Source organism: Perissodus microlepis, chromosome 15 (assembly GCF_051167445.1).
Source record: "Perissodus microlepis isolate ML-2025 ecotype Zambia chromosome 15, ASM5116744v1, whole genome shotgun sequence".
NCBI classification, from domain to species: domain Eukaryota; kingdom Metazoa; phylum Chordata; class Actinopteri; order Cichliformes; family Cichlidae; genus Perissodus; species Perissodus microlepis.
Window position 1 is genome coordinate 21269547 of NC_140475.1, and position 10929 is coordinate 21280475.

At 36.8% G+C, this 10929-nt stretch overlaps 1 protein-coding gene across 1 annotated transcript; it reads left to right on the top strand.

Moving 5' to 3' along the window:
- Positions 1-1926: 1926 nt before the first annotated feature.
- On the top strand, positions 1927-9946 carry LOC146372136 (uncharacterized). Its single transcript, XM_084954414.1, has 8 exons — positions 1927-2238; positions 2451-2756; positions 2884-3156; positions 3333-3380; positions 3882-3977; positions 7701-7784; positions 7874-7902; positions 9346-9946. The coding sequence occupies exons 1-8, from the start codon at positions 2193-2195 to the stop codon at positions 9409-9411; spliced, it is 948 nt and encodes a 315-aa protein (XP_084810540.1). The 5' UTR covers positions 1927-2192; the 3' UTR covers positions 9412-9946.
- The last annotated feature ends 983 nt before the right edge of the window (positions 9947-10929 follow it).

The following is a 10929-nucleotide window of genomic DNA, read 5'->3' on the forward strand; positions in this document are numbered from 1 at the left end:
TTATATTCTAAAAATGTTTTAAGCTTGTTTAAAAGATTCTGTACAGCAGCTTTAAATGTTTTCCAAAAGCACACATATGCTTATCAGTGTTTCTCAAACTTTTTACAGTGTGTACCACCTGATTAAAAATGTCAAGCTCTCCTAAGTACCACTATGAAAGCATGAAACTCATAAATTTTACAACACAAAATTAGTATTATTAAATTAGTATCTGCAATAAAGATTTTTTCATACATTGTATACATTCTACCACAGGCAAAGTTGCCTCCATTTTTATAGTTTTTATTAATATCTTGTAATAATTTATTTGTAATAACCTATTCTGTTTTGGGAGTGTATTTTTATGTATTATATTATACATACACATTAAAAGTGAATCTCTGTCCAAAAAATGCACTCAGTTTACTTTTTACTCACTATGAGTATCATTCATTATTCTCCCCCAGTAATTAAGGTTAGGATATGTATTTTTTTTTTTTATTCCAATCCATTCTTCTTTGGCAGCATTTAAATAACCTTGATCAGATTTGATGGTTTTGTTACAGACTTTTCAAAAAAGCGTTTTGCTTTTCTTTCACAAATGTGGGATTAAATTGTGTTAAAATGTACAAAACAGTGATGTCATGTTTTGTGACGAGGACCCAGGGACAGAGAGACTTGATGAATTTAAGAATCTTATGATTTAATAAAGAAATTTGCAGACTTGCACAGAGATGGTAAAATTATGATGACTGATAACGGAGATGAAGACAACAGACGATGAGGACAGGGAGGAACAGGGGTTTAAATGCACCAAAGTGACAGTCAGAGAGAACTCGGGACAACATTTAAGGATGCAGGGACTGACAGAGACGGGTTTATCTTGCCTGGCTGGGCAGCTTTGTGGGTGCTTAGCACCCCCAAAGCTCTGATCCTAGAATCGCCCCTGGTCTTTACGCTGTCAGCTGCCTCTTCTTCTCTCATCCCCCCCCCCCTCTCCTGCTGCTACTTCAATCATGAAACTGATCAATGATCAGCTGATCGGCGTTTCTCCCGCAAGTCCCGTCTCTCTTGCTTGTTTATCTCCCGCTTTGCGCCAGAAAGAGGAAACTAGCAGAGGTCGCGTTAAACAGCAGAAGCGCCTTTAAACTTGATAAGCTGTTGTTAGAATTTATTTAATATTACTTTCTAGTATCAGCTGATGTTTGTTGGAGCCACGGCTGTAAAAGCTGCTGGTCATGATATCACTTTGGTTATCTGGTGAGAGGGAAACATGAAGGTGAAACCAGGAGATGTCCTTACTGAATCATCAGAGCTGAACAGGTGATGGAGAAACAGGTTTACCTTTTAGGTGACATGAATGGGTTGAAGGAAAGCTATGAACTGTTTCTGAGAGACAACTTACACCGGGATCCTTTTCTATGTAGCTGACAGCTGGTAACTATGCAGGGGCGTGTCTAGCAAAGTTTTGCCAGGGGGCCAGGTAGAGCATTAACAGGGAAAGGGGGGCACAAAGAAATACTTTTCTTTCTTATTCTCATTTAAAATTTCTAGCGTTCAACAAAAAATTATCCGAATCTTACAACTGTTTTCATTCAAAGACTTTATGGTTTTTCCTATAATACCTGGTGGGCCGGTCTCTAGTCAAAATGCCCGGGCTGATTTTTTGTCCCAGTCCAGCCCTGTTTATAGCACACGTTGACTTCACAGTGTATTTCGTGCATGCTTCATAGCCAATGTATCTGTAAGGCTGACCTGTCAGTCCCTCATGCCAAAAAGCAATTAAAGCAAAGTATACTTAATGACATGAACCTGGTAAAACTAGCAGAATAGTAATCTATATTTTTTAAGTTGTTGTAATCAGCAAGCACAGGAAAAAAATTACACTTTAAAACAGCCCATTTTTGAAGTCTTATGACTGCTCAAAGTACTTTAAGATACTAAAAGATACTCTTAAAAAGATCAACTTAAAAATATACTCTTACTTGTCATGTTTTCTAATCGCAACACAGACACGCAGATGAGAAGCGATACGGCCTTTCTATCATGTCTTTCGAAGTGTTATCAGTGTGGGTGTGGTATCACAGGAAAAAGTTGTGTGCAAATGTGACTTGTGACTTAAATCGCTTATTGCATATACTAGGACACTGGTGTGAATGTATTTATAAAGCTTGTGTAATAGAAGAAATAAAAGAAAGAGACAGTGAGGAACAATGATTACAGTCTTTGTGTTTTGGATACCAGCACTTTGGTTTACAGGTAAGGATCCATTTAAAAGACATAACAGAAATATACAGAAAGTTCTACCTTCAAATGTTACTTCATAACATGCAGACAGGCGTGTTTGTTTCATCAGTCTTGGAACAGATGAGAACCAAGCTTTTTGTTTTCTGTGCAAACTTTCCAACATCTGAAAAATATCTACACTAATATGTAATAGTAATGCAGGCATTTCTCTTTCATGTCTGCAGGAACACAGGGAGGAGTGGGTCTTTTGACCTTAACTGTCAGAGATGGAAATAAAGTCAGTTTGCCTTGTCCAAAGTGTAGCTTCTGGAGATTCACTGGTTCAAATGGCGCAGCTGAACAAGAGCTTATTAATCAAATGAGCATTGGAGGAAAAGTTACGTCAGACAGACTGAGTGTCAACACAGACTGTTCTCTGGTTATACCCAAGGTAACAGTTGAGGATGCTGGTCGGTACACCTGCACAGTGCCTGAAAACACAGGGAGAAATCCTGCTCTTGTTAATTTCATTGATCTTTCTGTTGTTGTCAGTGAGTATTTACACTTTCAATATCTTCGAGTTCAAATTGCTGTTAGAGTTCATTACAGTGCAATAGATATGTTAGAATACTTATGAGTACCAAGTTAATCATTCTCTTTGCTATGCATTTTCACCAGTCACTGAACAGAAATATGGAGGTAATGTGACTTTGAACTGTTCTGTGTCGACTCCTAAAAAGTGTGATCAAGACATCAAGAAAGTGAAGTGGATCCACAACAGCACGGATGTCAATAGAGATAGTTCATATGTAAAAACATCACGGTCTTCGTGCTCCGCAACTGTCACCATAATGAATTTTACCTATAGTAACATATCACCTTATGACTTTATGTGTGTAGTTAGAATGCATGGCATCATGGAGCCTTTTGCCTTCAGCCCTCGCTCAACAAGTAAGTAACTAAGACAGAGTTTTATGAATTTTAAATTAAAATTAAACTAATGTGACTAATTACTACCGAAAGTATTTATTCATTTCCATTTTCTGAAGCTTTATTATCTGTATGTTCTGTTAGAAAAGGTGCAGTTTCCAAGTGAACACTTGGTTGAATTTTGTTCTTTTATTTAGGTGAAGAAACAAATTCAACAACAATGTCTAAAAACAACACAAATACAGGTAAAACCACAACACAGTCTGACATGAAGGATGGTTTAAGCATTCAGGTTTGTGTCAGTCAATTAGTAAACAAGTGAATGTGCAGCAAAAATCATTGAAACTGATATGAACATTTTTGGGGGTTATTTTGACAGTGCTGTTTGATGTTAAGTCATATCAGATGGCAGGCTGACAGTTTTTTATTAAGCAGTTGATTGAGTTGTGTTTTGTTGTTCAGTTGAGGATGCAGAAACAAGACAATTTCATCATCATTGACACCAAATTAAGGATGCGGTTTGGTTAAAGATAATAAAGAACTGTTGCAAAAGTTACAGTGTGAAATTAATAACTTCAGATTATATTTACAAATTACAGAATTTGTATTTATTCACATGCCAAAAAAAAGTGACAGAACAATCTGATGCATTTGATTAGATAATTTGTTGACACAGTTGAAGATGCTGGTTTTTACAATAATTATTATTACAACGTTGATTTTTTTCTTTTGCAATTCTTTTCTAGCAGTCACTGAAAAGAAACCTGGAGATAATAACTCCTCTATTTCGACTCCTGAAAACTGTGAACACACAAAAGTGAAGTGGATCCACAACATCACGGGTATCAATAGAGATAACTCATATATAAAATATCACAGTCTTTGTGCTCTGCAACTGTGGCCATTCTGAATATTACAGCAACATATCAAGTTATGTCTTTATGTGTGCGTTACAATATATAATAACAAAGTGGAGCTTTTTCCTTCACCCCTCTTTCAACAGGTAAGTAATCAAGAGAGAGTTTTATGAATTTAAAAATAACTTTGAAATAACATCTGAAAACAACATAAATACAGGTATGACCACATTAGTGATGGTAAATTTGATTCTTTTTACTGAATCGAGTTTTAATGAGTCACTCACCAAAGTGAATCAGATTTTTTGAGTCATTTGATTCACTGAGTCAGTTCAATTCAATTCAATTCAATTTTATTTATATAGCGCCAAATCACAACAAAAGTCGCCTCAAGGCGCTTCATTCAGTTGACCAGAGAGTGCAAAAAATGTACATTTTCATGTATATCCTACTGCTAAGATGAGTGATTCTAAAAGAAAACAACTATTTTATGGAGCAAAAAACAGCAAATACATTTCTAAAATTAAGCAATTTCCTATCAAAATTGCTTAATAAACATTTATCTTGTTTATTTTTATTTTATTAGTATTTTCCTGAAATGTGTCAAATATATATTTTCTCATCTAAATGTCCACTGAGCTGTAAGCCAGGGGGCGGTAAAGCGCCTTAACATTGGCAACCAAGAAGAAGAAGAAGAAGAAGCTGTGAGCCAGGAGGGAGTGAGTGAGTGATTCGTTCGCTCTATGATTCAGCACAGGAGGGAGGGGGTGAGTAGCTCAAATGTGCTGTTAGCATGTTAGCAGAGCGATGCTACTGTGAATGGAGGAGCTATTGTCTTGATGTGAGCTTCTACTCAGGGTTTTTTCTTCCAGTTCAGAGCAGAAATTCTTTTGTTAAGATACTGGATGTTGTGTTTTTCTCCACAATTTTAATTATAAGCTAGATACATTGCTGCTAACAGCAACAGGGATGAGTCAGTTGGACTTGTGAATCATGATTCATGAGTCAGTAAAGTGATTCTCGAGTATTGAACGATTCATTCATGATTCGCGCATCACTAATAGTGACACAGTTACAGGGGTGATTAATCCTTTTGACCTTTTGTCTTTAAATTTATCAATAAAACAGCTGCAGCTTTCACTGACAGCACATGTGGTACTTTAACCTTTGTACTGTTTTCTTCAGTTAATTTTGGAGTTACTACAAAGATTGAAGATATAGGATGATCTGTCATTGGGTGGTGCAGAGGTCTGAATCTGAGGACGGCTCCTGTAATCACAAACAGAACAGAATCATCACAAACTGAAATATAAAGTTTATCTCTCATATCTGAAATGGAGCTGATTCCTTCTCTGTCCTCACACACTCGGGATCTGAAGTTGTTCAGTCCTACAGTTCTGCCGACAGCTGACATATGAGCTGTTTATTTTTTATTTGTTTCAAAGGCCTTATATCAGGGGTGGGCAATTCCAGGCCCCGAGGGCCGGTGTCCTGCAGGTTTTAGATCTCACCTTGGGTCAACACACCTGAATCACATGATTAGTTCATTACCAGGCCTCTGGAGAACTTCAGGACATGTTGAGGAGCTAATTTAGCCATTTAAATCAGCTGTGTTGGTTCAAGGACACATCTAAAACCTGCAGGGACACCGGCCCTCGGGGCCTGGAATTACCCACCCCTGCCTTATATACTAACACATTTTCTAATATCATGTTTACCTTTGAGTTGTTGATGCTTTATAAATGGACATCTGCAAAGATGAGATGATGGAGCAGGTTTCAGTCGAGGTTCAGTCTGCTGCTGCATCCTGGTCACAACATACGGAGGTGTTATCAGCAGTGGTATTGAACAAGAAATATTAATGCTTCAAATGATTTGTCCTAAAGGGTGCAAGCTGTACAGAGTACTGCACATGTGACTTTGTGAACATAACTCATTAAAAACAATTCGGACATTTTTTTAACCTGAATATTTGTAACAAACTCAGGAAAAAAAAATGCTAAAAAAATATTCAGAGGAAAAATTTAACATTTTAACTTAAGCTGACAAGCGGAAGTAGTTGGTTTCAGTACATAAGTATCGGGCGTTGCTATTTAATCCGTAGCTATTGACTAATTAGGGGTTACTGAAGTGCCAGGTTTTTAAAAGTTGGCGTTAATGTCCTTCCACATGTGGAAAGCGACAGAAAACATGCTGCTGTTTGCACATATTTAATAATCAGCTCTGCACAGGAGCAGAAGCAGAGTCCAACCTGTAACTCTTACAGTATAATACTCATAATAAAAGTACAGTAACCGTGGTTAGTCACTAAGCAGCCCGGTGCGTTTCTCTTGATTTCTTTAGTCAGGGTAAATTCATTCACCTGCACGGGTTAGCTAAACGAACTTTACAAAACAAGTTTCACCTACAGCTGAGTGCTCATCTTAGCTATCTAGGTAGCTAGCTAAGGACCTAAATTACGGATTAGCTTACAAACACAGTTAACTTACCAAAAATAATGCGGTGGGGCCTCAGGTCCTCCTGTCCGGAAGTCCAATTTACTGAAGAACACCTCAGGCTGTCACTTTGAAATAGTCGGTAATGTAAACGCTGGACCTCTCAGCATCTGCCATTCCCGAACAGACACGTGCGAGTTTGTCCGTGACCACAGCCGTGTTGTCAGTGTTTTCTCCAGTCATTGGTTAGCATTATAATATATGCAAATAACTGCGGGTCGGAATCCCTGCCCCCCCAGCGCGCCCCCGGACGCCAAAACAGTGCCAGCAGAGTGAAACTGAAAAATGTTTTGAAACCAAAAAATGGATTGAAACCGAAAAGTGGACTGAAACCGAAAAAAATGGATTGAAACTGAAAAAAAAAAAATTGTAGGCGAAAACAAAAAAATTACAGTTTCAATTAATTGTTTTTCACTATCACATTTTTTTTTCGGTTTCAATACAAGATTTTTCAGTACATTTATTTCAGTTACAATATTTTTTTTCGGTTTCAATATTTTTTTCGGTTTCGTTTCAAGGTGGCATCGTTCTGATTCCATACAAACCCAGTTTTAGGGCACGAGAGACCCGACCACATTTTCGCACTTTTCAGTACACTTATTGCGGCTGTCGACATACACACGCGGCTGCAGCTTTTCGGCTACAGCCTATGCACATCAACAACAACAACAGGACCTAGTTTAATCCTGTTTTAAGCTGGCGAGGCATGATTAGGGATGCCGCTCAGGTGCGTCCGCCTCCCCTACAGCCACGCCACAGCAATCAAACACAGGCTGTGTGAGAACAGGCAAGAGTGAATAGTATTAAACTCTCACTAATTTATATATTTTTTCATCTACGTTCACAAGTTTCAGCCTAAGACTGAACATTATTTTTCCATGTTTGGCCATGTTCACATTCTGCTTAACTTGTTTCCTTTTTTTGAAGAAGTGGTGCAGAATAATGAAGCAATTGAAAGTTGTTTGTTTAAAACGAAACTTACTGAAGGATTTCAATTGTGAATGAGTTTATTATCTAAATAAAGTTGAAGCAAGGCTTTTTTGGCATTGTTTTATTTTTGTTTCTTCCTGCCATGTGGGGAATGATGTAAAGGGTTTGAGAACCACTGGTTTAATTTAAAGAAGACAAATAGATGTAAAAGTTGCTGTGGGAAACCAAACTTCAGATTGCATTAATTTTAAAATATACTTTCATGTTTTCATTCTTTTTCCAGTCTGGTGCAGGCTCATCGTTGTCATTGTGAGTCTGACAACACTCATAACGGTTGTTCTGATTGTCAACATATTGACAAAAGCTGGTGAGAATGGTCATATGTAAACAAAAGGGTGGAAAAATCAGAATTTTGTTTTTGGAATCTGAACTTAAATCTTTTTTTTGTCTTTTCAGTTGCAAAAGCAAAAATGGATGGAAACATGGTGAGTCTGTTAAACGGATTACAAAGTCAACTGTGAATAATCCATTTGTAAATCAACCCTTCCTTATACACAAATCTTATAACCAGCTTTACCATGATGGAATCTCTGGAATGAGTACCTTCTCATGCAGTTCCAGTACAAACAGGCTTCTCATCCTGTGGTGTGATACGTGCCTCTACTGTAGTTTAAATAACCATGATAAATAATACCAAATAAGCTGAAAATTCATGGAAACTAAAAATCTCACATGATTTAAATCCTAGCGGAGTTTTGAGTTTGGAGAAATGTCTGACTTATTTTGACTATCAAAATAAAATAAAAAATTCCATCCATAAACTGAGTTCCATTCATGGACATGTTTTTTTAAAAAAACAAAAACAAAAACATCACACCAAAGCTACAGACAGCTACAGCCCATTATTTTCATGGTTAATTTTATTCATTGATAGCATTTTTTATCCTTAGTTTTGGATGGAACTGTGCACCAAATGAGGGTAATGTCATGTTCTGGGTATTATAATGCAATTTCTTTAGTATAATTACCTTGTGCTAAATGAAGGGTAATGAATGAATGAAAGAGCCAATCAATCACAAGAAACAACAGAGAAGAATCTCCATTTGACAAAATTGGACTGGCATTCACAGTGCTAGACTTTTCAATAAACCTCATAAAATCACACTTGAATCCACATTTATAGCACACGTTGACTTCACAGTATATTTCGTGCATGCTTCATAGCCAATGTATCTGTAAGGCTGACCTGTCAGTCCCTCATGCCAAAAAGCAATTAAAGCAAAGTATACTTAATGACATGAACCTGGTAAAACTAGCAGAATAGTAATCTATATTTTTTAAGTTGTTGTAATCAGCAAGCACAGGAAAAAATTACACTTTAAAACAGCCCATTTTTGAAGTCTTATGACTGCTCAAAGTACTTTAAGATACTAAAAGATACTCTTAAAAAGATCAACTTAAAAATATACTCTTACTTGTCATGTTTTCTAATTGCAACACAGACACGCAGATGAGAAGCGATACGGCCTTTCTATCATGTCTTTCGAAGTGTTATCAGTGTGGGTGTGGTATCACAGGAAAAAGTTGTGTGCAAATGTGACTTGTGACTTAAATCGCTTATTGCATATACTAGGACACTGGTGTGAATGTATTTTTAAAGCTTGTGTTATAGAAGAAATAAAAGAAAGAGACAGTGAGGAACAATGATTACGGTCTTTGTGTTTTGGATACCAGCACTTTGGTTTACAGGTAAGGATCCATTTAAAAGACACAACAGAAATATACAGACAGTTCTACCTTCAAATGTTACTTCATAACATGCAGACAGGCGTGCCTAAAAATGCCTAAAGATTAGAGTCATTATATTGTTACTGGAAAATATGACTATGTCAGACAACTCAAGAATGTAATTCTGCTTTATTTCACAGGGGTATAATGAGGAAGATGATGAAACAGTGAAGCAGGAAAATGCCCAGCCTTCTGATGAGGTCTGAACAACATCAGTGTGCTATATATTTGCACAAGAACCTTTAAAACAGAAACTCATTTTAACTCAGTGTAAATTTGGGCAGCATTTAAGTCCTAATGCAATGCAGTAATCTTATTTCACTAAATATATTTTCTTGTATTAGTTGTTAAAACATTTCTAATTTTGGACCAGATAAGAACAAGAAGAAAAAAACCAAGAAAAGCAAAAACTACTGGTGTCCCTCAATCTGTAGGTGTAGAGAATAATGGTACATAATCAAAATATTACGACCAATACATGACAAAACAATTCAGGCTGAGGCACTTTTATTACTTGATTTGGAAAAGTAATAAAATGCTCCTATTTAAGTAGGCAATGGGCATTTATAGGTCTTCATACCCTGAATGGGTAAACTGTCTTAAATCCTATTAAAATATTTTAAGGAACCCAGTGGATCTTTTTGCCTCTGTGGCACTCCAAGGCACAACCTAGTTCTTTAAAAAGCAGTTGTACAGAATATCTACTCATATTCACCAAAGCAGCTGTATCAAAAAATTATCTCTCCATGTACAAATATCAGAATGGAGATGGTCTGCAGAATGTATCATATGCAGAGATGGGCAGTAACGCGTTACTTGTAACACGTTACTGTAATCCGATTACTTTTTTCAAGTAACGAGTAAAGTAAGGGATTACTATTGCAAAAACGGTAATTAGATTACCGTTACTTTCCCATAGGAAAGCTGCGTTACTAAAACCGTGAGTTTTTTGCGAGGATGTCTCATGACAGTGACGTAAGCGAGTGCGACGTTTGTGACAACAGCTGTGTGCAGATCAACAATGGATAATATATCGAGTGCAGGAGAGAGTATGAGCAGGCAGCGTTTAAAGCGTGGAAGTACTGACCTTATTTTGAGTTTGATTCCATAAAAAGTGACAAAAACATTAGTGTCCGTTGTGCGTGGGAAGAAAACTTCTTTTTACAGCGAAAAAAAACCCCTAAACTTCCAAGCAAGCACCGAGTGCGCTACGACGTAATGGGAAACTCACAGAGAAACTCACGGATTCTTCAACTGACCGCTGCGGCACACCTGCACCAGGGCAAACATCCGCCTACCCCACTCCTGCTTTACAGGTCAAAATAGAGCAACAGGACCGCTAGTCTTTGACTTTATTTATTTTCTGCTGTGTTTTACTTACATCTATTTGAGAGAGAGAGTGTAAAAAATATTTTATTTTATGTGCTGGAATGTGCAGAAAATAGGTTTAAAATATTAAACAAATTTCTTCCAGTCAGTGAATGTTGCATATAATAACATTTTTGCTTGATGCATAAAGTTAAAAGATTAAAACTAATAAAACAAGTTTTAAAAAGAGACCTTTCCATTTGATTACATTTTGTATGATGGATTATGCAGAAAAAGTAGAATTGGGCTGAAAGAGCTATTGCTTTATCACCTATTCAGGTTGTAAATCGTGTTTTTAAAAAGTAACTAAGTAATTAATTACTTTTGAAAATAAGTAATCAGTAAAGTAATGGGAT

What these genes read in the sequence shown, in the direction of transcription:
- LOC146372136 (XM_084954414.1), top strand. Translation starts at nt 2,193, where the DNA reads ATGATTACAGTCTTTGTGTTTTGGATACCAGCACTTTGGTTTACAG. An exon ending in TAAAAACAACACAAATACAG is followed by an intron (nt 3,381 to 3,881) that starts GTAAAACCACAA and finishes ATTCTTTTCTAG; the next exon opens with CAGTCACTGAAAAGAAACCT. An exon ending in CAACATATTGACAAAAGCTG is followed by an intron (nt 7,785 to 7,873) that starts GTGAGAATGGTC and finishes TTGTCTTTTCAG; the next exon opens with TTGCAAAAGCAAAAATGGAT.